Source organism: Centroberyx affinis, unplaced genomic scaffold (assembly GCF_046629955.1).
Source record: "Centroberyx affinis isolate AG114_WGS23_722 - 3 ecotype Tasmania unplaced genomic scaffold, CSIRO-AGI_Caff_v1 ptg007379l_1, whole genome shotgun sequence".
Classification (NCBI taxonomy): Eukaryota; Metazoa; Chordata; class Actinopteri; order Beryciformes; family Berycidae; genus Centroberyx; species Centroberyx affinis.
The window spans coordinates 443,571-470,654 of NW_027283722.1; the positions used below are offsets into that span (position 1 = coordinate 443,571).

Genomic DNA, 27,084 nt, shown 5'->3' on the forward strand with positions numbered 1-27,084 from the left:
AATTTAGATATCATGGTGATTTAGCTGGTGAAATAGCCTAATAATAATAGCATAAGGCTTTGAATATTAAGCTATCCTATTATTGCCTGGGCTTTTCCAGTGGCCAGCCAGTAACCACACTACGGGGAAGTGGCTTCCCCCGTTTTGCGTGTCGCTTTAAGTAATAAGAGGCGTGTGTGAGGAGGAGGAGCGGTGAGCCACATCGCTCTGTACAACCAGCAGCATTCAGCTGATGGGAGGGGTAGAGCTGGCAGACAGGAGACTGAATCCATGGCAACAATAATGGCAGGTGGGAGAAAAAAAAATCAGATAATGAAAATATCTTAATCCAATTTTTATTACATTTGTGGATGTGATGCATGGTAAGTTCCTGTAATGTGTAAAATGCTCCGTATGGGACTGTTTCTGCTGTGTTTTAGAAGCCGAGACGCGTCAGAGACTGCTGCGCACCGTCAAGAAGGAGGTGGGTGTTTTCAGCTCAGCAATTACCGAATCGGAAAAACAAACATATTGGTTTGCCAGTGCATAAAGATTTATAGTCCCCCCCTGCATACAAGGAGACCTTTCGCTCTCAGATGATTCCCATGTTTTTGTCACACTGACTTGTCGGATAGTTCAGTGACTGTGTCCATACTGCATGTTAAGTGTGCTTTCTTTTCCTCATGATGACACTGAGAACAGATGGGGTTTGATGCCCCTGGGTATCAGAACCTCTTTTTGGGTTAGACAACTTTTAGCCTAAATCGTCTTTATTGTTATACTAATTGAAGTCAATCAATTGCAATTAAGTGTGTTTGCAAAAAAAAAAAAAAAATCTCATATTCAGGGGCAACTGTTTGAATGAAATGTAGGGCTCCTCCTATAGGAGTTGGTATTGGTGGGGTGGAGAGCTCAGTATGCTGGAAACAGATTGTCTGTAGCCAGGCCCCCCTCTTCAAACCATCAGCCTTCTGCCAAACCATTTGGTGGTTTCGGAAGAACAGATAATGTCTGTGTGTGTGTGTGTGTGTGTGTGTGTGTGTGTGTGTGTGTGTGTGTGTGTGTGAGAGATTTATCCACATCGATCTCATATAAAGCTGTTGACAAATATGTGAGCAGTTATAGTATATCTGGTTTCTAATACAGTAGTGCTGCTCATCAGAATAATTAGAGTTACTACAATAAAACAGAAGATCAGGAGTCAACAGGGATCAAATGGAGCCCTTGTCACCTTTTAATCTTTCTGACTGCCAAACTGACTGATTACAAAAAGGGTTTCTTTCAGAGCCATTTATCCTGAAGAATCTCTACAGAGCTCTGCTTTACAGAAAGATTACCCCAGACCAACTGTTCTTAGCTCCCACATATGGGCTAAATAGGATAGGATAACATCGAAAAGCATATCAAATTACTGACTTGAAATAAGGCCTCTGAAATATTATTGATTGCTTATATGTCATATAAAACCTGCCCTGTAGGGTTCAATTCATATCGATTTTTGAATTGCAATGGTGATATTCTTGGATTGAAGTGGTCAATATTTTGTTTCTATATTTAATGTCTTTAAATATGATCATTTTCATGCCAAAAACATCCCAAAATTACAAAGTATCCCACAGAATTTTATTCTTGTCAGGGTAAAAAAAAAGAGGAAAAGCCTCTGAAATGGCATTTAGACCACAGGATACTAAAACTCTCCATTTAAACCCAAGATAATCATAGTAACAGACACATATTCAGGCATTCATATGTGGAATCTGATTAAAGTATCACATTAGAACCAATTCAGGTTTAGACAAACTGCTTCATATCTTTCATATCCACTATATCAGAGGTGGACGATGTAGTGGACATAATATAATATAAGGCAAATATTGGCCTGATATCTCTGCAAACTGATTGATGTGTCTTACCCCGCTGCCCTGTGTATCACCATTGTCCTACAGCAGTGTGTGCTTTGTGGTCGCTACAGTGGAGGTTCTTGTTTTACCTCTATTTGTTCAGGGAAGGGTTTTTCTCAATATCAGCAACACCTCGCTTAACATTCGTACATTTACACACCTTGACACCTGGGAGCTTCCCAGTACAACCGCAGTCTTCTGCTGTTGTTGGTGTTGGTCAATGAGAAAGTCCACTGGAGCGATGCCTTGCTCAAGAGGCGTCTCAACAGCAGTTGTTAAGGGAGCAGAGCGTTACTCATTCACTTTTCCTGGCACAGGACAGACCACTTTAGAATTGATTGATTTCTGTCCTGGCCCGGACTGTAGTTCTGTCTCTGAATATCTCATAAACTGCAAGACTTTAAGTTATGCAACACAAACAAAGACATAAAAATCACATCTGGGACCTTGTGGAAGGAGGAGTGTAGAGACGATGGTCTGATTTTCACTGAGTCCTGTCTTATCAGTGGAGACCAGACCCTTCCTGCCTCCTCCGTGCTGCAAAGGCCTGACTCGGATTCACTCACAGGAGCTTTTTCAGGCTCACCACATCACTGCTTTACCACAAATGCAAGCCATGCAAAATACGCTGAGGTTGAGTGTAGATGGACCACCGAAACAGTCTTGTTGACCTCTAGTGTGGCAGCTGCACACACAAGTTCATTTAAAGACGACATTTCATGGAAGGAATTAACTCTAGTATAGCACACTGCACATCATTCACTGTAGAAAAGTGTCTTTTGTCCAGATGAATAAACAAAAATCAAATGCAGCTACATGGTGATTCTAACATTTTGGATTAGGTTTGTTTGAAATAGTGTTTCAGATTAAGCCATTCCCATTAAGCAAAAATTAAAACGCTTCAGGCTGAATTTTGCAAAAATGGCACAGGTAATACTAAGATTTTTGCTGTTGTTTGCTTTTTTCCCTTTCTTTCTTATCATTTTGTGTGGGTTATGCCATATGGTGTTTCTTGGCTGCGAGTTCTCACATTCTCGTTGTCCAGTTGGTCATGTGCCACCAGGCTGCACAAATATACCTGGATCTGAGCCATGATCCACTGAATGGAGGACGTATGTGACAGAGATCAGTAGAATAATCTTCTGACACAAAGTTGGTTTGAAAGAGACCCCTTATTAGCCTTAGCTTTGATATGGATTCTCTCTCTCTCTCTCTCTCTCTCTCTCTCTCTCTCTCTCTCTCTCTCTCTCTCTCTCTCTCTCTCTCTCTCTCTCTCTCTGATTGTGCTCCTTCCTCTCTCTTCCTGTGTATCACACGTGTGCACGTCACACACAAATACACACCTGTGTTTGCTCAAGGAGAGAGAGAGAGAGAGAGAGAGACCATTATAAACATGCAGGCCACTGAGAGCTGCACCATTCATTTACTTTTCTCTATCACTCACTTTTTTTTAACGCTGGCTGCTTACTCAGGATAAGGTTTCAGGCAGCAGTCAGTATGATAATTCACCAGTCTTGGGGCAGCCTCTCTCTATGTTTTCTGCTTAATAGATTTTTTTTTTTGGATTCCAGTTAGCATATTGATAGAGAGCATGAATACAGATTAGATATCAATTAGAGCCAAGTGCACAGATGTATGACACTGCACTGCAGGCACCGGCAGCAGGGAAACCCTCTGTTGTTATTGTTGTCATAGATACTGATACAGATTATTACACAGAGTCAGTATACCAATATATGCTGTTTTTGACCTCTTTAATTGAATATATGTATGATCAGGTTTGGTTTGAATGAGATGGGATTACCTGTGTCCAGAGAAATGCAATACTACAAAAATGAGAACTTTGATGCACACTATGGCCTATAATGGTCTGTGCTCAAGTAATAACATGGGGATTTATTGTTATATATGATTATCAAACTGCATTCAAATATACAAACTGTCATCACTTTGAAGGTTAAAGTTGCCTCCACATTGTTTTATTCAAGGCACACAAATTAGATGGCCTTACTGTGGAGCTGCTTATATCGGTTTACATCATTTAATCTAAACATAAGATATACAGCGGCCTTCTTGCTAACCTCGACCATTCATGTCACTGATCCATTATAGAAATATGAGTGATGTAACATAATTTCAGGTTGTGTTTTGGTTGCATTGACTTTGTGGCAGAATTACGTTCACTGCCATTTCGTGGCTGATCAGCCTCATCAGATATAAACTCACGACTCTTAAGATAATGGAAAAATGACCACCATCCATTATTCAATTATAATTCAAATTATAGAAATATAATTCAAATATATAGTTACAATTCATAATTCTGATTCAAGTATATAGTTCTGTGTGGGTGGCTTAAATTACATAACTGTGATGATTTTACTTTTTCTCTTTTCTTTTTTTTTTTCATTTTCGTGCTCCTCTCATTGGCCAGTGACCACAGAGATGATGAATAATGAAGGATGGATGTTAATGGATGGGGTATTCTCTCTGGCTCTTATTTCTTGGCTCTGCTGTTGCAGGAGTTAATTGGAATACTCTGAAGATCTTTTATCACTCTAGCCAATCCCTCCAGGCTGTAGTTGTGGGTTAGAAGAGCTTCAGCAGGCTCTGCTGCTGTAACAGAGAGGTAGAATGATTCTTGTCTGGGAAAACGCAGTTATTTTACCTTTAAATTCTTTCTATTGGAAACTCTGTACTATACATTTTGTGATGGCAGTGTCAAAGTAAATCTGGCTACTCTTGATGTTTAATTTTAGGTAGATTTATGCTTTGATGATATTAAATTAATCACAGAACTCTGTGCCTGGATAATCCTTTAGATGACGAAGGTACAGTACGCCTGGATATTATTATTAGTTACTGTAGTCGGCAAGCTGCAGTCGCCTCTGTTTATTTTAGAGGTGAATGAGTGTCGTTGACGCATCTTCTTAGGTGGAAGTGATACACTGTGTGACACATGCTGTCTCCATAGAAACCTGCAGGTTGTCTGGTAAGACACCTCGCTGTATAAATTCCACAGTGGCTGGATCTGGAGATCTGGAGTCCAGACTGATGAGAAAATACAGCCAATAAAACTCAAGGAGGAGTCTGTGTCCTCCAGTTCGCAAATCAATCAACCTTACCTATGTTTTATTATGTGGAGGATCCTGTCATGTGCACTCAGAAAGAGACCTAGTGCATTAATAGCAACTCCCCTGCATTTTGTGTGTACTTGAGTGTGTGTTTGTGTGTGTGTGTGTGTGTGTGTGTATGCAGGCTTTACCAGTATGATTATGAGTAGACTGGGTATGCATCAGATCAGACATTGTTTCTGTTGTGTTGGCAGTATGAATCATTTCTGTTGATGCTGAAGATAACAATGCTACTGATGCGAATAGGGCAAATCTGCATAATGACTGCTTTCTAATTAGTGAACAGTTTTTTTATGTAAATGTTTCAAGGGTACACAGTTCTGCACATTCGTTTTCTGAGTATTTTGTCAACCTCTCTTTCGAGAGCGAGAGATTAACAAATGTGGATTAATCAATTTTAGGTTTCATCTTGCATGAATAGTGAGTAACTCTGAGAGTGTAATCAGCGCTCAGTGGGCAGATATTTCTCAGTACATCGAAGAAAAAACAAGTTGTTTATGTCAAACAATGAAATCTGAAATCTCCATTATCTGTGCTACTGCCAGTGTGTGTGTGTCACGGTGTTTTATGTATGGAAATGAACCCTATATGCACTTTAATTTAAGACTTGCCGGCATTATGATCCAAGCACACAGAGCACGTAACACCTATAAAGCTTTTTCAGCAGTCCATGAAGTTGAGCCCAAGAGGAATTTCTCACCTGAAAATAAAGGTTAATGTTCCAAAACGTATATATGGAGTGAGCTGTAAATATCAACCGATGAAAAGTTATATTGTTGGACAGTCAACTGCTTCATGACCAGTGAGCTCGCTCACAATGAAGAGATTTGCTCACGAAACCGAAGGATTGTCTTGTTGAATCAGAGCGTGGACAGGAAGACGAGAGGCACACTGGAAGAAAAGTCAAGACGGGGCAATGGGAACCTCGACCAGTGGAGCGAACAGCTGTGTATTCATGTGTGTGTCAGTGAGTATGTGTGTCAGTGAGTGTGTGTCTATGTGTGTAACTGATTGTCTGGGGAAGAGAGAAATAGACAAGAAATGCAATTGGTGGCCATAGGTTTGATCTCACTGAGAGGCACTTTAAAATGTCAGTCAGGGGTCTGAGTGTTTCAGGTTGCTGCCGCTAATATCCAATGCCTAATAGAAGTGTATGACTGTGTGTGTGTGTGTGTGTGCGTGTGTGCGTGTGTGTGTGTGTGTGTGTTCTTGGTACATGTATCTGGGCCGGAGCATGTGCTGATGTGTATTTCTGTAGAAGCTGGACTGGACTGCTCTTTTCTGTAGGCAGTGTAATATCTCCGCTGTGGACAGACTCATTACAACAGGAAATTACAGCTATCTGTGTGGCTGCGTCCGGAGCTTGATGTTATATTCCCCATGCAGATTACAGAGCGGTGCCCACACACCGACATGTCTCCATAGCCACGGGGGGATTGATTTATCAGTCATCCTAACTATAGGTCTGTAGTCGCTCTCCATCCCTGTGGTTAGGTCAGCGAGGAGATGGGTGCATCGCTCTGACGACAAAACCAAGAGTTCCTAATGAGCGTTGCCTTGTGAACAAACGCAGCCGACTGCCTCCGGTTTGTTTTTTTCCAGAAGTTGGGCGTGCGTGAGTAGGATTTCATCAGCATTTGACGTAACAGAATCAATTGCTCCCTTTGAGAGCGATAAGCCATTCAGAAAGGGGGTCTCTGAGGGATGAACGAACCCCCCCTCCCCCCCCTTTACCCATCCACCTCCACCTCCATTTCCCAGTAGAGGTACTTGGGATGAGAGCTGGTGACTCATCCTCCAACTTAACATGCACTCTTCCCACTCACGACCACCTTTCTTTCTTCCCCTAAACTTTTCTCTGTACCCCCGTGCCCCTTATCCCTCTGTTAGCATCATTAAGAGCCCTGACTGCACCTTTTGTCCTTTTACACAAGATATTCATTCGTTTTATAAAGCCTTAGGTCTTAGTTATTTTTGGAAATATGTTTTACCACTCACTCAAACTCTCACCAACACACCCTAACGCATTGTTTGTATGCCAGTTGTAGCATATTAATGGATGAGTCATCCAGCATCTGCCATGTCATTCATAGGTGAAGCAGATTATGGAGGAAGCTGTCACCAGGAAATTTGTTCATGAAGACAGCAGCCATATCGTCTCCTTTTGTGGTAAGTAAGCAAACACAATACAATTTAAAACATGCAATTTTTGCTCTTTTAAAACCTCTTTTGAGTTGGAACAAATCTGCATCCCAGAATAGAGCTTGATTTTCTTTTTTTTATCGGACAGTTGACGTACCTCAAGGCCTATGAATCATCTCATTTGCATTTTAGTGTTTTACCTACCTTTCATTTCATGCTGATCTTGTACATTTCATTGTATGACAATGACTATGAAATTTTTATCTTTACCTTTAGCTACTCACTTTGGCTATATGTTACTGTCTTTAATTCATTACCATATGCTGCTGTCTGTACTTATCTGACGTGATTTCGGATGAAGTTCAACTGATGAATATCTTTGTTTTTTAAGTTGAAAATGTAGTTTGGCATTAGGTTGTTTCCAATAACAAGCTGTAGAATACATGTGCAACTTAACCTCTTCAGTGATAGGGGGGGAGTTTATCTCAAACAGTGGGATCTTAGCTGCTACTGTAATAATGAAGAGGCACAACATCCCTATCCAAGTATAAAATCAGTGTGTAATAATAAAGGCCACTTAAAGGCTAGTATTTCACCAAATGTTTTTCTTTGTGCCTCCAAATGGTGCTGATGGAGCGCAGTAGGGTTTGTGTGAAAAGCACACTGCCCACATACAGGTACCAGCAGGCAGTCACACTAGTCAGATGTCTGGCTCAGTGGCGCTCTACATACCGGTCTGCGGCTGTAATCAGTAATGAGATATGTTTGGGGATTTCAGTGTTGTTAACGTGACTCTCAAAATTTTCAGCCTGCAGAGAATTTGACATTTTTATTACTTGGAAGCACTGTGTGCAGAGAAAGACTGTTTTTTACTGACTGAATGTTTTATCCCCATGATGATTATGACTTTCTAAGATTTAATGGTGCTAACCTCAGTGTAATAACTGTTATGGTTAATGTTGCGCGATTTCATATAGTCAAGCACCCGAGTCCCCGAGGCGACCCAAATCATGTTTAGAGTTGGTTTGATAAAAGCAAGCCACTGAATAAATCTAGGAAAAATCTTGTTATTGCATAAACATGTGAAAATCTGTGAGACATTTCCTTGATACAGAATTAAGTAGCTCATTACTATGTAGAGTCGTGCTGGTAAATCAACCGTCTACAGTGCAGTGGGCATCTAACCGCTGGTATATACTGTATGTATGAGAAATTATGGCATATAATGACTGTCTGCACTATTAGATTTCTATAGGCCTGTCTGCCCTATATGGTTTAATTTCACACTCGCTCAGATACAGTACATTGCACTGACTTGATGTGGAGGTGGGTGACACCTCTAATATAGCACCATCGTATCAACTAATGAGACATTAAACCTAAAATCTGTATTACTGTAAGTCACACATCCACCAATAGTAGTCAGACCAACAGTTAAGATAGTCGCAACACACACCCACACACACACACACACACACGCATGTTTGTTGTGTATTAGAACAAAGTACCAGAGAGAGACCATTACCTCTTAACAGGGATGAAGGACAAACACTAAAATCATAGTGACCCATAGCTTTTTTCTTTCATAAAACCATAATTTCACAAGCATATGAGCTTGATACGGTCAAAAGAAAAATATAGTGAAGATTTAAGTGAAAATGGAGTGAAAGGTTCAGATTCAGCATCTGGGTCAAGGCAAAGAGGGAGAAGATTGAAATGGTTCCCCAATTTTTTACTGGAATAAATATTAAATGGCCTGCAAAATCAGTTTGCGGCCATAAAAATGTGTTTTGTTGGACCAGCACAGTGGATTTTCATACTGCTGAGAGAGGAGGAAAGTAAATGATGTTAGACACAAGCCAACTACTCATTGATCAGCTTTCCCCTGTAGTGTAATTATTTTTTTTTAGAGTTTTAATTTTCCATTAATGGAGTGGATGGCAAAAATAAAACTGAGATAGGGAAATAAACTGCAGTGTGCTCTTGGAGGGTTATGAAATGAATTTGTCATATAGCATTGATTTTTATTATGGTATGTTGTAAATTCTACTTTTTTCTTTTATGTTGCTCAAAGTTGCCATGTATTATGTATGGAGGCATTGTATTTTCCTGTATGTGTTTCCATTAGCGCTTTCATGTTGGTGTCATCAGTTTTGCTGGCCTGCGGTACGGACATCATCCATTATCCCATCCTTATAGCCTGTAAATGTGAGGTTTTAACAGCTGCTGGTCAACTGAGTGCCCCCCCCCACAACACAGCACAGCACAGCACAGCAGACATGTAGCAGTTCAGGAAGACCTTCTCCACTCACTATTTTTCAGCCAGCGCTCTCCTCCTGACTCTCCTCCTGTGATCTTTGTTGTGGCTCTTATTGGTTCATAGTCTGCCTCAGCGCTCGTCTATTCAGAGATCACAGGGTGGAGGATGGGCGCAGAGCAGAGGCGTGGCTCGGCCAGCTCACCAGGGAGTAATTAGCCTCTGTTAAACAAAAAGGTGATCTTTGCACTACCGTATGCGGCAGGTGCGTCGGGGGAGCAGGACAAAGTAAAAAAATCAGTAGACTCCCGCACACTTCACTTAACAAGAATATGATAAATGACACAACGTTTCGGTCAAGCAACCTTCGTCAGGTATCTGATGAAGATCTGATCTGATACCTGATGAAGGTCGCTTGACCGAAACATTGTGTCATTTCTCATATTCTTGTTAAGTGAAGTGTGTGTGCGGGAGTAATTAGCCTCTACCATCGTGGCTGCTTTTATGAGTTGCCAAGGTAGAATCTAAATGGCAACCAAAGCGTACGCTGTCTGACCAATGTGCGTCAAAACGGCATTGTTGATTTGAGCTTTGGAATCATGAAAAGTAATTCAACCAAGCTAAAAGCTAGCCTTGTAAATGTGAAGTTTGGAAATCCCAGTTAATATTATTGATGAATTGAAATTATGACATTTAATCTTAAAGTAAGGTTTGGTTAGCAACTGTCCATTAAATTTTTAATTCTTAATTTTTCAGATAGCATTGTGATGATTTGTGAACACCAGCAGTGTAGGAACTGATGGAGCAGAAATGTGTGTTAATTGCTGTGATGCCAGCTCACACTGATGTACCGACGGTCCATAGTGTGCTTTGCTGTGTTTAGACCCTGTTTTGGAGCCTGTGGATGAGGACTGCTCTGAATAAAGTATCGTTCAGGTCTGTGTCACTGACAACTCAGACACCAAGAGTCTCTTAATGTGCTCAGTTGCCACAGATACAGGCTGATTAGAGGCAATTTACTCTGGTAGCTGTTATTACCTTTTTACCAAGAGTGACTGGAGAGAGGACCGGTCTTACTTAGACACTCATTTCCTGTGTAGCACATTTAACAGCTATTCATGATTGCTGTTGTGGAAAATTGTATGGATAAATTATTTATCTCTGAAAATGTACAGAAAATGTTGACATAAGATAATTACTGCTCTCATATGTGTAATATACTATGTGATCCTGACCCGTCTGTTACACTGTGCTCTTTATGTTTTTATTTATTTGTGACCTACAGTGATAAAGAGATTTCCCAAGTGTGGGGTAAACAAAGTATTAATACTAACGCTGCCACTGATGATAGTTTTCTGTATCTCAGTGGGAAGACAATGGCACTAACGCTGTAAAGGTTTGAGCTTCTGCTGTGGCTACCCATATTTAAAAGGTCTGCACCCACAGCACTGTGAGACTCTTTTGCCATCTGAGTCTAGTTAGCACAAATGATGAGAGAGTAAGGAGGGTGCGCTATATAGGGCGACCTTTTAATGTTATGCTTTGTTCTGACATTTAGCTTCTTGCTGTCATAATGACAAGGAAAAAACACAGAGTGGCACATAGAGATAAGGAGCGAAAACGCAGGAAGAGAGAAAGAAGGAAAGATCAACAGAGATATGGAGAGGATGTTGAGGACACGTTTCAGAATAGTCTCCAAAATACAGAAACGTGAAATTTTCCAAGCTGACGGCTCTGAAGACGTTTTTGTTTTGGAAGTGAAAAGTAAAACCCTGTTAACAAGGTGATAATGGTAGAGAGCGACAGAGTGACGTAGAGACTCAGAGGGAGTGAACGAGTGGAAAACTGACTCAGACAGACGCACAGAGAGACAGCATGGGGGAAGGAGAGGAGCTGTATCTGAAGGAGAGAGAGATGTTGATGCTGATGAATCGCAGCCCCTCCTTCCTCTCCTCTCTCCCAGAGCTGGATCGCTCCATCAACATGGGTTTCCATGACAACCCCAGCCTTCCCCCTGACCCCATGTGAACAGAGCCACAGGATTAGTCCTGAAAGAGAACTCAAATGTCAACACAGCTCAAGGCGCTGCCACGTAGGCCTTAGATAGAAGAGGGGTGTCTGCTTTTCTGTACAGTAGAGTGATTATGCAAGCGTGTCATCGCGTCATTTATGTTGTTACTAGTGTGTGCGCTGCGGCTTATTGGATAAGCTCTTAGCTTATGCAAAGATGATTATGTCAAGGCATAAATTAATAAAAAACAAATTGGCTTATTTCAGACAATTCTCAATGCAGGCTGAAGAGAAAGTCTCTTCACATACTATGGAGTATTCTTTACCTTGGGGGGGGGGGGGGTGAGAACAAAGCAATTTTCCTAAAATGTAAAAGATCAAAAAAAAAAAATCAAAAATGTAGAAGAATGACTTGATGATATAGCTAAAATGTAAATCTGCCAGAGTTATATATTCTCTCAGAGGAATAATGTTCTCTCACTTTGACTTATTTCCATGCTATGTAAGCAAGTCTACATGGTGTGATATATAGGATAACACTTCATTATCAGTTGCCACAATTGTTTTTGAGCCATGTGCAAAACAGATTCCAGGTGACCGAAAGTTGTTGTAACACCCGGAAGTGTAGATTTGACAGTTAAAAAAAACTGCTTCAAACTACTAATGTGCAAGACCTAAGTTCTCTATAAGGCTGTTCATTTCTCTTCATGGTTTGGTTATTTGCTGTCATGTTCATTTCTTGTGTTCATTCATTATTGTTGCACTGTACTGTTATATCATTGAAGTTCACTTTGTTAAAGTGTGTTTGCGTGTTTCCAACCATGTGTGTCTCCACACAGCTGCAGTGGAGGCATGTGTTCTGCACGGCCTGAAGCGGCGAGCCGCAGGCTTTCTGCGTAGCAACAAGATAGCGGCGCTCTTCATGAAGGTGGGGAAGAGCTTCGCCCCGGCCGAGGAGCTGTGCAGGAAGGCCCAGGAGCTGGAGCAGATCATTGAGACCAAGTGAGACACACCGCTTCCACATACACACATCGCAGCTCGTTCTCACACATCACAGCACACATCAAAGCTCACATCAAAGGCTCCGAGCAACAGCGTTGAAAACAAATGCTTGTTCTCTTACTTAAAGGGCTATTTTTTATTTTAAAAGGCTTCAAAATAATCCATATTTATTAGCTGTAATGAATCATGAATCACTGATGTCATCAGGTTCATGCAGATGCAGTTTTTCTTGTTAGCAAGGGGATGCAGGGGAAAGACCTACATGCAATAGAAAGTTAAGTAGGGTGCTGCCCTCGCTGTGATGGACTGATATAAGCACATTTTTAACAGATGCATTATTTGAAAAATAGCTGGAGGGGGTGCTTTAAAATCCCACACACTAGGTGTAAGAATTTGTTCTTAATTGACTTGCCTTTATAAATATAGGTCAAATTAATAAAAAAAAAGTGTTCATAATGTCAATAGGACCTTTTTAAATATGTTATACTTACTCTGTTTAAACTTCCTATATGTTTTAACTCTTGCCCTCTCCTGCTGCAGACGAACCCAAAGCTTGCAAAGTCAAGACAGCTTGCGCAAGTTGCCGAGACTGCCGAGCCTCGCCCCACAGGCGGTTAAGAACTTGTGGATCCGCACGGCACTGTTTGAGAAGGTCCTGGACAAGATCGTCCTTTACCTGGTGGAGAACAGCAGGTGAGTTGAGAAGGTGAAGAATGACATGGCTATGACTGTTCACATCAGAAGGAACTCCATGTTGACTCAGTTTCTCTTACATGTTTGTGTTCCAGTAAATTCTACGAGAAAGAGGCTGTTCTAATGGACCCTGTGGATGGACCGATCCTTGCCTCTTTGTTAGGTAATTATCTGTGACACTGTAAGCATTTGTATTAGTATGTTGTGGAGATTAAAAAAAGTTTTATTTTGCGATATGTTAGACTGGTCCTGACTTGTTTTTAGACAGCACACACATTTCTTTGATCAATTAATCATCAAAGCCAAATATTCCACATCAAGGTAGATAGGAAACCACCTCAAAAACTTTGCTGCAGGATTTTCACTCTGATCTTCTAACATCATGTTTGGGCTTATCCCAGTAGAGTATCAATTTAGCTTCATTTGGAAAATCGTACACAAATATGTAAGATCATGGTGGAAGTCTAACATTTAATTGTTCTCACAGCGGTTCCTAGGACACACTGATGTTGAAAAGTTAGCTGATACTGGACATTGGTTGACACAATCTTGCAGTGTGCATCTGCCCCCTGTAATTGTGCATCTTCATTGTGGCAGTTGGACCTTGTGCACTGGAATACACCAAGATGAAGACAGCTGATCATTTCTGGACGGACCCCTCGGCTGATGAGCTGGTGCAGCGACATCGCATCCATGGTGGCCACTGCAGACAGGACTCTCCCACCAAGAGGCCCGCTCTGTGTGTAAGTAGCTGTTATGATGAGTAAGATGTGGCCATGCAGAATAACACAGTAATAAACCCCTTTATTTATCTCACCTGCCTGCAGTATGTAGTATTCTGATAACACTAGCAGGCGAACAGAGTGTCAGTGGTGAGATTGATCATGGAGGCTCCCCTCTTAGATCCTCTCTCGCCCGGTTAGAGGACCTGCTAAGATCAGCGCATTAACTGAAGCACAGTGTGTCCCGAGGGAAAGGACAGAGTGTATCTGAAACCCTCACTCCAGTTCACTCGTCAAGTTATCAGTGACCCAGTGCAGGTCAGGATATCTTGCAGTGCACAGCACTATTTACAGTGGAGTGGTGCTTTTTGAAGCGCTGAATATTTGCACGCCCAAGGGAAAGCATAATGGTCTGTGGCATCAGAAACAGGGTAGGAATGGCTTCAGTACACGTTCCAATTATCTTGAATGAATGAAATCTTTATCTTATGTTATGCCATTTGAAGCAGAGGATTTAGCGAAGGAAACGGCTATACTCTTGTATCATTTGACTGGCCTGCTGTAATTCATTCTGCAAAGATAGTCATCAATTTAGCGTGTTATAGACGCAAACATGGTGTGTGAACAACATGGAAGAATACATGGTAATGGTAAATATGGCAACAGGATTGGAGCTCATTTAGTGTGTGTTCCCAGATCCAGAAGAGGCACTCCAGCAGCAGCATGGACGAGCGCCCCTCCCCCTCCCCCTCAGCTCGTGACTATGTGGAGTCACTGCATCAGAACAACAGGGCGACCCTCCTGTTCGGCAAAAACAATGTGCTCGTACAACCGGTAACAGTCTGCTTCCTCTCATCTCTACACTTTACAGCTAATGATAGTTGAAGAATGACACTCCCTAGAAAGAACATTAGCATTTAAGATGAAGTTTCTGACGCAAAACACAAGATGGAGAAAGTAAGGACAGTGTATCTACAGTTTCTTCTCCCTTCACAACACGGAGAATATAAACTGTGAGGTAATGATGATGCATTCGCTAATGACTATTGATTAACTATTAACTAACTAAGGAAACATGAAGGGGTACAGCATGTCAGAGTAAATATGTCACACTTTGACATATACCACCAAAAGGTCCAGAATTTATATGAGTGGCCTTGGCTAGCTTTCATGCAAATCTGTTAATGTAAGCAGCTCAAAGGAGGTGAGGAATAATTTTGAGTGATGATTTGGAGAGGTTGAATGAAATCCACTTCTGTTCATTTTGTGATTATTAGAATTGTGTGCTGCCATTAAACCATTTGAATATGAGGGGATTCAGTTTCTCCATATCACAGGTGATTCTGTAGTAATGCCACAGCACAATATTACCATCAAAATCAGATGAATCTTTCAAGCAAGTAAAAAAAATGAAAACTGGATTTGTAGCTGTAGCTGCATTTGTAACATATGATTCATGTAGAGCGTCTTCTGAACTGAAACGTTCATGAGTAAGCTGTAGCACAGCAGAGGATATACTTTCAGCTCTAATTCTGGGTCTGCATTGCATTGCAGTACAGAATAGTACAAAGCCATCATTGTGCAGCTAAAAGCAAACGGTTGGTTATAGCTGGTTAAAGCTGCCTCAATCACAATCAGGAATACCATCTAACAAAGCTTTCTCAATAGTCAAATCAGTAGCAAGTTCAGGATGGCTTACAAAATCATAGAAGACCTCATTCACTCTTATTCTGATTTTCTCTAATGTTGTATTTCTAAAAATCTATTAGCAGCCCTCAGTACAAATGAAACAAGTCTTAGAAATCATTTGTCCCATAATCCATCAGCCTGCTGTAAAAGAGAAATGCAAAGACTTGTGGTGTGTGTTAAGATGTGGGAAATCTCCTAATCTTTTTACCAGTATACTTTTTTTCTGGTGATTGTTATTTTTCTGCTTCTGCATATATAGCATCCTCCTGTGTGTGGATACAATGCTAATGCTACACAATGCTCTGTATTTCTGTTTTGTCTTTTAGTCACACTGTAAAAACAATCTATTTTAATCTAATACAGAAGTATCCCAAGTTTTTGCATCAAATGAAAACAGCTGTCCTCCTGGTTGTTTCAGAGGGACGACATGGAGGCCATCCCAGGTTACCTCTCTCTGCACCAGACAGCAGACATCATGACCCTGAAGTGGACGCCCAATCAACTCATGAATGGCTCTGTTGGAGACTTGGACTATGAGCGCAGGTGCAGAACTACCCAGCTGCAATAGGATTATGTTGGTTGTGTCTGTCGACAAAGCCTGGGCTTGATAGTATTAGTAATCCTTCCATATATGTACTTGATATGCGACTAGTGCATATTAATCCATACCAAACACAGGTTTACAGTGTCTTTGAAATCCTCAAGTCTGCTGGTATTAACGTATTTCAACAAAGACATGGAGATACTGTGCGCTATGTTTTTCTTTTGTTGCTCCTTTCTGCTGTTTGTGTAACACATGGGTATTACTGAATAATGCAGTGTGTTTGTGTGTGTGACTCAGGCTCTCTGTATCCTGGAGTAAATGCTGCTGCTATGATGAGGCTTATTTTCAGCACACCAGCAGCCACCAGATGGCTTATTGACTGAGACACTGTCAAGCATCACTCAAACTAACAAACCATATTATGTTGCTGTGCGTGTGCATGGTTTCTCTCACCAAAAATAGATTGCTCCATTAGGCAACGTGTCTGCTTATCTACGGGCACACACTTGACTATTTTCTTGATTAACCATAAAATTAGTGTTCCTTCAGATTTTGTCTCTCACAAATAAGATGCACACATTCCCTATGGATTTGTTGTTGTTGTTGCAGTGTTACTTGTTGTTCCTGTCAATGTGACAAGGCGAGTCTGGATTGTTATCTCCCTGACTGTGTATTTGATTGGATCTTTTTCAGTGTGTACTGGGACTATGCCATGACCATCCGTCTGGAGGAGATTGTTTACTTGCACTGTCATCAACAGGGTGGGTCCAGGCTGCAGGCATAACTCTGGCTTCCATAAATGTTTAGTCTTTAAACTACCTGTATACCATTCTGTAACTCAAGTGAACAATAACCAGTGCTGGATCGTATGCAGTGAGATTTATTTGTCACTACCATTTGCTTTCTCAGTGTGCACTCAACTTTAATTCATTGCTATGTTTGATATTACGATGTTTACTATTTATTATCGCTGTCTGTGGCTGCGCAGCTGTCCAATAAAATGTCATCATGAATCATTTAAAGCAGAACTCATCTCGACTTCATCCCGCATGTTGTCTTCCTCTAGTGGACAGCGGGGGAACGGTGGTGCTGGTGAGTCAGGACGGGATCCAGAGGCCTCCGCTCCGCTTCCCTAAAGGTGGCCACTTGCTCCAGTTCCTGTCCTGCCTGGAGAACGGCCTCCTTCCCCACGGCCAGCTGGACCCTCCGCTCTGGTCCCAGAGGGGAAAGGTCAGCACAGGGGGGTCATTCTCTGGCGTCAGTCCCAGAACACAAATTACTTGTAGTGGGCATTCTTCCAGTGGAAACAATATAAGTACTAAAATGCTTTGGAGCAAATCAGCCTGACCTGATCAATAAAATCAATAAGAGAGACATTTGAATTTGGAAATAGCAAGCTGTGACCTCTGATGCGTTTTGCTTGTTTGCATCAACGGTTGGAGCGATACTGACGAAAGTATATCTGTTCCCTCATTGTTTCAACCGCCGTACAATACGTGTCCCTTTGTGTGAATGGATATCTTTGTTAGACTGTGAATAGCATTCATAGTATCTACAGGACAAACTGAATAATGAAAACCCACCCACGCATGTTCAGCCACTATTAAGAGGCTTCAGCATACAAACACCCAGCCTCTTAAAATCACATGGATGGCTTAGCAATGCTTTGGTGCTTTAGTGACTCTTGCTGGCATTAGTTTAATAACAATTATTTTTTCATGACAGGGCAAGGTGTTCCCTAAGCTGCGGAAGAGGGTTCCTCAGGGATCTGGATCCTCAGACTCGGTCTCAGATAAAGAGGAGGATGAGGCCACAGATTACGTCTTCCGCATCCTCTTCCCGAACAGCCAGTCAGAGTTCGGTGAGAGATGTTTCCCCTCCAGTGAACCATGTCAACACTACAGTGTCTGTGCAGCTGTTAATGTGCAGCACCCATTGGCCTCGCCCAAGTGTTGCCTTTTCATGAAAATGTTGCTTGTTGTTCGTTACAGTGACTGTAACCCACCCTCCCCATCTGACTTCCTCCTTGTCCCTTCAACCCAGAGGAGCAGGGGCGCTGGTTGTCCCCAAGCGGTCCTGCAGCTGTCCTGAAGAATCCCCCTCATTCTCAGGAAGCAGCTGTAACACTGTCACACCTCGGCTTGTCTGTCCATCTGTCAGCTTGTCTTGCTTTAATTCCCTGCATTTAATATCCTCCTGGCCGACCTCTGTGCCTCTGGCAAAGTTTATTGATGTTTCCCGTTATTAAAGGCCCGCCCGCCCCCTGCAGCCCCCCATGTCCCACCTTTGTTACTGCATTACAATGCAATAACCTTTTAACAGGCGATGGTGGACAACTGGTTGAAGGAATATGGCTGCTGAACTGAGAAAGGCTCCTGATCAATTGATCTCTCTTGAATTTGGGCTAAACATTGGTGTAATGTTAAAAAGAAGCAAGATCGTTGAGTTGTTCACCAATTCCAGATTGCGCAAATGTTTTGTTTATCTGCTTTATCTTTTCTCTACCAGAAATCCAGTGCAAACAAATTGTACTCTAAAGTGCTACTAACAGATCACAATTGATCAGTGTAATTCTGCTTATGCACAACGTTTCCAGCTGCTGTCAAATCATCTAAGTGCAAATTCAATTGTTCTTGAGCGCTTGAATGGCCTAATACTTTAAGCGCAATGTGCTGATGACAGTGACGGTGTGTGTGTGTGTGTGCGTGTGTGCGTGTGTATGCATGTGCATGTATGCCACAGTGAATCCTCCAGACTTGATGGACCAGGGAGCTACGATGTGGCACCCAACGCTCAGGAAGTCCTCCTGCTCCTCCTGCTCCCAGGGGAGCCTCTCTGACGGGATGCCACTCAAAGGGTGCAACCATGAGAGGTGAGAGATAAACACTCCCCCGGCTACGCTCAGTTAACATTTGGTTGCTACTTTTGCTGGCATTGTATAGTGACAGGGGAACTGTTTGCCTGAGGTTGCGGAGCCACAGCCGCTCAGCAGACACCCGTCCCCCGGCGCCCATCAGGAGTTCTAAACACTGCAGAGGAGACTGGGACGGTAAAAGGACGCAAGAAACTAGCAATTACCCCGAAGACAGTCATGTGACATTTACATAACTGAGAGAAGAATGTGTTGGGGAAAATGAGATGATAAGCAACGCAAATTAATTGGTTGAAGACGATGCATAAAGGCGAGCCGGTGGGTTAGCAGCACCACAGGTAATCATTTGAATATTAAAAGGTTGGGGCCCCTGAAACACATTAGATATCTCACAGTTTCAGGACAGTATGAATAGCTCACGTGGCAGATTTCATGAGGCTCCTGCAAGAAAACAGAACAGACAGAGTAGTTGCATAATAATGTCAAAGTGTCTGCCTCTACACAAACAAAGAGGAACGTGCTGTATCTCCCTGCAGGGCTCCATTGAAGATGCTGTGCGACAACATGAAGTATCAGATCATCTCTCGGGCGTTCTACGGCTGTATGTGACTGCAAATCCCCTATTCTTTGCCTGTTATTTATCGTGTGCATTGAAATGCCTTGAATATTTTATCTATTCTCATTCAAAATCACTGTGAAAATATGATTGATTGACAACTTACACTACCAGTCAAAAGTTTGGACACCGCTGATAGAATGTACTAGGTTTTTCATTATCTTAAAGCCATTTTGATCTAAAGGCTTACGCTTAAATGCTTGAAATTTGTTTCTTAGACAAATATAAATAGTGAAGCTGATTCCTATGAATGAATTTCTTTCCAACGCCTTTGCCTTTCCATCAAGGCAAAGGGCGGCTACTTTAAAGAATCTAAAATATAACATAGTTTTGATTTAACACTTTTTTGGTCACTGGATAATTCCATTTGTGTTATTTCATTGTTTTGATCTCTTTACTCTTATTCTAAAATGTGGAAAACAATAAAAATAAAGAAAAATGTGTGTCCAAACCTTTGACGGGTAGTGTACTATTAGATGAATATCTTCATTTTAACTATAATTAGATTCTGCAGAGGCGCTGAATAATGACTTGTATTGTCATGTAGGGCTGGCATACTGCCGTCACCTGTCCACTGTCCGCACGCACCTCTCTGCTCTGGTCAATCACACCATTGTGGAGCCTGACGTGCCGCGTGACGCCTACAGAGGGCTCACCGCCGAGGTGTGGCAGACGTTCCTCCAGGACTGTAGCGTAAGCATCACTGCTCCTCACTCGACACGTCATTGTCGCACCACTGCAACACACACTGAAAATTAACTCCTGATGATATACTGACCACACACACAGACTACACAAGCCTGCATGTCCATCCCCACTCACTCTCTCTCTCTCTGTTGCTCATCTCTCTCATCCATATTTATCCCCTCTAATTATGTGGCTCACTCCATTCGCCACACAACAATATGCATGAAGCATAACTAATGTCCTGTCAATCTTAAAGTCCTAATTTAGAATGTATTTGGTCCCGTAAATATTAGTTATATTATCCTGAATTCATGAAGAGTTTGACTTGAACATGAAAAAAGGTCAGTTCAAAAAAGGGGCAGTTTGGAAATAAAAAAATATTATTTCATACCCCATTTTTCTCTGAATACTGGTGTCTTTTTTTTTTTCAACATTACATCACATTTTTCAGTATCTGCCAGATTGTGTCTGTCTTGTTTCAGTAGCTTGGAAATCTATTTGAAAATATTTACCAATATACAGGATGTGATGTTAAAATCCATTGTGCCATAATCCAGGTTGAGCGTTCATACAGAAGCCCAATTCATATGTCAAAAGGATGATGTACTAATCCACCAGTGGTGACTTAGAAGACATCAGGCTATACTGTTATAAATCTACAGGACCATCAGACAGGCCGCATCATTCACCAGCCACCTAATTTCAATGTTACAGGCAACTCCGCTGCCATTTTCTTTTCCTAGGCCTCATCTACCCCGTCCTCCCATGGCACTGTGAGCTTCACAAAATCCACAATCCACTGGGCTTCAGACCTCAACACAAAGTCTGGCCTTAAGTTAATGTTCAGTATTTCCTAAAGGATTATCAACTCTTTCCTCCAAATCCATTAGCCAATCTCTGCCCACCCTTAGTTGGCCTATAATACGCCTGTCCCAACTCCCTCACAGACGAAACCAGCTTTAATATCTGCCTTCCTATCACTTGACAGATTAATTACTAATCATTTGCTCTGAATTGCCTCTGCTAGACCCTTCAGCACTTGGTTATGTTGCCATGTGCATCGTCCTTGCGATAGACTCGATTTACATCCTGACAAAATAGATAAATAGATAAATAGTATAAGAGTAGCTGTGCCTGAACAGGAGGCCTTCACCTACCAATTAACTGAGACTCATCTGTTAGACTAGTTCATAGGTAATTGCTTTCACATACAAAATCGTACAAAACCACACCAATCAGACGCCATGGGACTCTCAAGCCATTTCCTAAGATAAGAGCTGGCCTCTCTAACTTTGATGTAGGTATCTCATATACTATCAAGGGCCACATTAGCCCAAGCTGCAGCCACTGCTTTAACTTTTGTCTTTTAAAGCATTTATAGTGAAGGTTTTGACAGGCCTCTCTAGTGCTGTTGGAATTGCTTCCTTATCTGTCCTCGGCCAGGGTGCGATTTGCTGGGTGGGGGGGGATTTCCCCCCCTCTGCTTCTGATTTCCCCACTTCTGATCATGAAATGTAATCGCAAGTGGGGACACGCTTTCCCCCACTCTCTGGCATGTTTTATTCTGTCAGTGAATTAAATACATGCATTATAAAAAGAAAAGGAGGTCCGTCATAACGCTAATTGTTTTGCTAAAAGGACGGTACATGAGAAATGTTTTTTCCTTTCGTCAGCATTGAACTGTCCACAAGCACACACTGACTAGCACACAGCTGGCATCACCTGGGCCAGATGCATAAAACTGTGTAGATTCAAGCCAAAGCAGCCACTGCATCGTTACGCACAGCCATTACGCGCACCGCTATGCGTATATTGTGAGCCATAATGGCCTAATTGATCACACCAGTAGGTCTAATTTATTATCTGATGTGCATTATTCCTATTCCCACATTACTGTATGATATGGTGACAATATGGAAACCTATTTACTCCACTACAATAAAATCAGGCTTGCAAAAAAAGGATGTTAATGCACACATCTATAAATATTTAACTCTGTTGAGACCTAATAGGCTGCTACGGTGTGCTGAAAAGTTTAAGGCACAAAATAAAATGTTATTATCTCTTTGATATTATCCTTCTCTTTGCCACATAGCTATATCACACTCACCTCAGCTGACTCAGAAAGTGTACACATGCTTGCATGGAGGTACACACATTCCCACGGCGTGTGTGTGTGTGTGTGTGTATGTGTGTGTGTCTCATATATGACATATATGGACATATATGGATAGAATTCTTTGGGGAACAATAATACGTGTATGATAGGGGTTTGCACTTACACATTTCATATTATATATATTATATAAAATATATCATACAATATATTTTCACACCTCCATGTGTAAAATATCATCCGGCAAAAATGCATTCCCCCTCTGTTTTTTTTTTACAATTCGCACCCTGTCCTCGACTTACTTCACTGAACTTTCATCCTAGTCCAATTTAGACTATCATTCAGCCCTCCCTGTAGCCTTTTCCCATCTACCACCCACTTTGATGCCCTAATTATTACCTCCATTGTCATAATGAAAGCTAGAGGGGAAATTGTGCCATGATGCCTATCTCCACATGCTGCCATGCTGTAGTAAACCCTGTTGTTGTGAAGCAGATCTGATTATCTTGAATATGTAGAGTGGAAAAAATGGCTTTTTAATCCAATGAATGAAAATCTAAAGAAAGTAAGTCGTGGGGTGACAGTGTTTCAGCACCATACTACAATTATAGATATATTCACCCAATAGAGTCAACCAGTAGAAATTTGAAACAGAAGATGGTTTTATTCGCCAGAGCATGTCATGGTAGAACCGCTGCTTTTATCTAATGGTGAATTGTCTTTTTCAATATGTAATTTCAGTACAACACTAAGGTGCACTAGCATGGATCGTATCTGTGAACAGCTGTTCTCATCAAGGCTGCCTTTTCTGTTTCCCTTTTCTTCTTGATTAGGATTATCTTAAACATTTCCTGTTGTGTGTGTATATGTGCTCTTTAACGTGTGTATTTTATAATATGCCATACTGTGTTTGATGTCTCTCTGCAGGCCTACGAGGAGCAGGAGCTGCTGCGTCTGGTCTACTTTGGTGGTGTGGAGCCCTCGCTGCGTAAGGAGGTGTGGCCTTTCCTCCTGGGCCATTACCAGTTTGGAATGTCTGAAGTGGAGAGGAAGGAGGTTTGTCATTTACTACTAATTCTGGCTTTGCTCTCAAAGCATTATCCGCAGAATAACTGACCCCTGACCCTTGACCCCTGAACACTAACCCCTCGCCACCAGGTGGACGAACAGGTCCGAGTGTGCTATCAGCAGACCATGCGCGAGTGGCTTGGCTGTGAGGAGATCGTCCGCCAGCGGGAGAAGGAGCAGCACGCTGCAGCGTTAGCCAAGTGTTCCTCCGGGGCCAGCGTGGACAGCAGCACCCAGAAGATGATCCATCACGACTCCACTGTCAGCAACGAGGTGACACACAGTAACACTCATACACACAAGTTATAGAGCGACACTGTGGAGAGGAGACAGTTGTTTTTGTGTTTGTTATTTATTTCATTTTTGCAATGAGCCGTTGATATGGATAATGTAACTAGAACCAGAAGACTTTTTGCATGTAATGTCTTGGTTTCATTGTCTTTGTTTCCCAATCCCAGTCCTCCCAGAGCTGCAGCTCAGACAGACAGAGTCTGGCTCGTCTACAGAGCGACTCCAGCAGCAGCACACAGGTATCACAGCCTGACTGCAGTACACACTGCACTGAATCTACACTTAGATTAGATGAGGTTAAATTTCAGTGTTTTTAATGTTCTTTGAAAACAAGTGTACAACTCCTGAGTCTGTTACTCTCACTAAAATGCTGATCACATTTTTGAGACATTTTTCAGTGTATGTCCTAAGTAATACATGTAACGATCTCAACCTTTTTGAACCAATATTCCTCACCCTTGCATTCTCTCTCCTGCTAGTTCTTCACATCCTCCCATCCCTTCCCCTGGAGTAGCCTGCTTCCCTCTGGCTTGTTCTTTCAGGTGTTTGAGTCCGTGGAGGAGGTGGACCAGATCGAGACGGAGCCCAAGAACGAAGAGGCCAAACAGGTGCCTAAGATGCCCAACGGAGCACTCCAGAATGGGACAAGCTCTCCTGACTCCGGCCATCCCTCCTCCCGCAACTTCTCTGTCACCTCTGGCCTGTCTGATGGCTCGCTCAGCACAGAGGACTGCCCCGCGCCTGACGCAACCGCCAGAGCCGCCGCTGCCCCTCCGGCACCGCAGAGCCCCGTCAAACCTCCTCGGGACGCAGCGGGAGAGAGCTTAGGTCTGCAGGAGGAAATGGACAGCCAGGTCAAAAGTGGTGCACTAGTGAAGAAAGACAAAGAGGAGGAGGGGGAGAAAACACCTGAAGTGACCAAAAAGACAGAAGACACCAAGACTGAGGTGCGAGACGATAACACAGTCCAGCCAGATGAAGAAGGTGAGGTAAAGGCCAACGGAGGCGTGAATCTGCCTAAAGCAAAAGACAGTGCTGTAGATTTACCAGTGGAGTCCAAAGCTGCTGTCAATCCTGAGGATGTTGAACAGAAGGCAGAAACAGAGGGGACCAAGGTTGAAGATGGAGAGCCGATTGCGTCGGTAGACACTAAAGAAGTTAAAGCTCCAGAACAAGAGGTCAAATGTGAGACATCCAAATTAGAGTCAGGGAAAACAGAGAAAGAAGTGCCTCAAGAGGATAATGCAATTGTATCAGCAGTGGCTGCAGAACCCAAAGGAGAACAGACAGATGTTGAACAAACTCTTAAAAAAGAGGTAGAAGTGGTGGGTAATGAGGAGACATCAAAGGTAGAGAAAACTGTAGAAACAAGTGTGGAAAAGCCACAGGAAGAAAGTGAGGGAGAAGTTGAGAGACGTCAGGCAGAGATTTTGAAATTTGAGGATACGGGAGAAACAAAGGCAAGTGAGACACCAAAAGAGGCTTTATTGGTGAAGGAGGATCAGATTAGCAAAGCAGAGGAGACAGTAGCAGCTGAAGGGAAGGAAGAAATATTAAAAGATCCGAGGGCTCTCGCAGTAGAGAAGAGTCTAATTTTTTCAGCAGAAGCTCGGGTCTCGAGAGCGATGGAAGCCTTCTGCGGCTCGCAGAACGACGAGGCTCACGTCACGACTGAATCTGACGAGTCTCCCTCAGCCATAGAGATGGAGGAGATCCCCAAAGCCAAAGTTTCCATGGTGCCTTGGAGCAGGAAGGGGCCTTGTGAAGCATCCTCGTCCTCCGAGGACTCGGTCCCCCACCTGGAGCTCAGGACGGAGGAGGAGCAGGGGAAGCCCAGTCCAGAAGGCACCGAGTCCATCCTGTCCGAGGAGCCGGAGATGGAGAGCCTCTACCCTCATTTTGACTGTGTGGCCGTGTCCGGAGAGACCAAGAACGAAGCCACCTCTCCAGAGTCCGGCGGGGGCACCTACTCTGTATGCACACCTTTTTTTAAGATTTCCAGTTGATTTATCCTCAAGTAATTCTACAGTATGATGAGTGTCTTGTGTTTTTTCTGTGTTGCAGCAAGAGCTTTTGGACATGTACACACTAAATCTGCACCGCATTGAGAAGGATGTTCAGCGTTGTGACAGGAACTACTGGTACTTCACTCCTGCCAACCTGGAGAAACTGCGCAACATCATGTGCAGGTAAGTGCTGACACCCTGTCACCAGGGAAGGAGTGACAGGTAAACCCATTTTTTTATTCACAGAATAGAGTTTACCCATCTTTTAAGGCTAACCTCAGTTTTCATTACATAAATTCATAGTGTACATCATAGTAAGTAGTATCAGTAACTGCTACTATCCCCATAGAAGTAGATGCGACGTATATGGGGATAGGGTCTTTTGAGGAAAACAAACAAACATAATTGATATTTGTTTACACTGGTGGTTGTTTGCCTTATGATGATCACTGACTGGAAGTTTCTCTGCCTTTTAATACGACTGCATCACTTCCTATCACTGCTTATCTCTTGTTCCCAAAGGCAGAGAGTGATTACCAAATAAATGTTCCACTAATGACCTTTGATCAGTAATAAATTTTCACCATACTGAGGATATTATTAGAAGACTGATCATGTAAAAAGTAAAAGTAAAAATACATTAATTGCACTTCAAAAGTAGTGGTCTTGATCAATAATGAATTACTTTTTGAATTATTATATAATATATAATTATATATAATATAATTAATTGTTTTAATACTGAGCAAAAATGTAGAAATGCTTCTAAATATGGACAATGGTTTATGACTCAGTTGTTTGCAGCTCAGATTGACAGATAAAAAAATTGAGCGTGGATATATTCACATTCTCGGTTGTACTATTTGCAGCTATATCTGGCGGCACCTAGAAATCGGTTATGTACAGGGCATGTGTGACCTGCTGGCTCCACTTCTAGTCATCCTGGATGATGGTGAGTCAACACGCTGAGTCAGTTCTCACATTCACTCGTCTTTGACATTTGGTATATTTTTACCATTGAGATTCGTGCTGATGGAACAGCAGAATAGACTTTGTCCACTTACTTTGTCCCTCCACCTTCCTCTCTCTGTTTTCTGCTCTTAGAGGCCATGGCCTTCAGCTGCTTCACTGAACTGATGAAGAGGATGAATCAAAACTTTCCCCATGGAGGAGCTATGGACACTCATTTTGCCAACATGCGCTCTCTCATCCAGGTAACACATGCACCTCCAAAGTCAAAGTCATTATAAATAAATCCTTTCAGTCCCCACAAACTCCCCACTTAACCTCATTTCTGTCTTTTCTCCCACAACCAATCTCATTATTTCTTCCCTCATGTCTCCCACAATCTCCTT

At 42.3% G+C, this 27,084-nt stretch overlaps 1 protein-coding gene across 1 annotated transcript in view; it reads left to right on the forward strand.

The window, feature by feature from the left end:
* The first annotated feature begins 270 nt into the window (after window positions 1-270).
* Window positions 271-27,084, forward strand: part of sgsm1a (small G protein signaling modulator 1a) — a 28,548-nt gene continuing 1,734 nt past the window's right edge. Inside the window, exons 1-22 of the mRNA XM_071513599.1 lie at window positions 271-289; window positions 420-463; window positions 7,108-7,183; window positions 12,263-12,425; window positions 12,966-13,118; window positions 13,214-13,281; window positions 13,716-13,861; window positions 14,537-14,674; window positions 15,948-16,072; window positions 16,767-16,834; window positions 17,140-17,303; window positions 17,799-17,934; window positions 18,816-18,945; window positions 19,482-19,546; window positions 20,109-20,254; window positions 23,292-23,420; window positions 23,523-23,705; window positions 23,891-23,962; window positions 24,266-25,696; window positions 25,788-25,912; window positions 26,599-26,681; window positions 26,834-26,943. Coding sequence (XP_071369700.1) covers window positions 271-289; window positions 420-463; window positions 7,108-7,183; window positions 12,263-12,425; window positions 12,966-13,118; window positions 13,214-13,281; window positions 13,716-13,861; window positions 14,537-14,674; window positions 15,948-16,072; window positions 16,767-16,834; window positions 17,140-17,303; window positions 17,799-17,934; window positions 18,816-18,945; window positions 19,482-19,546; window positions 20,109-20,254; window positions 23,292-23,420; window positions 23,523-23,705; window positions 23,891-23,962; window positions 24,266-25,696; window positions 25,788-25,912; window positions 26,599-26,681; window positions 26,834-26,943 — 3,774 coding nt within the window. The remainder of the gene's footprint in view (window positions 290-419; window positions 464-7,107; window positions 7,184-12,262; window positions 12,426-12,965; window positions 13,119-13,213; window positions 13,282-13,715; window positions 13,862-14,536; window positions 14,675-15,947; window positions 16,073-16,766; window positions 16,835-17,139; window positions 17,304-17,798; window positions 17,935-18,815; window positions 18,946-19,481; window positions 19,547-20,108; window positions 20,255-23,291; window positions 23,421-23,522; window positions 23,706-23,890; window positions 23,963-24,265; window positions 25,697-25,787; window positions 25,913-26,598; window positions 26,682-26,833; window positions 26,944-27,084) is intronic.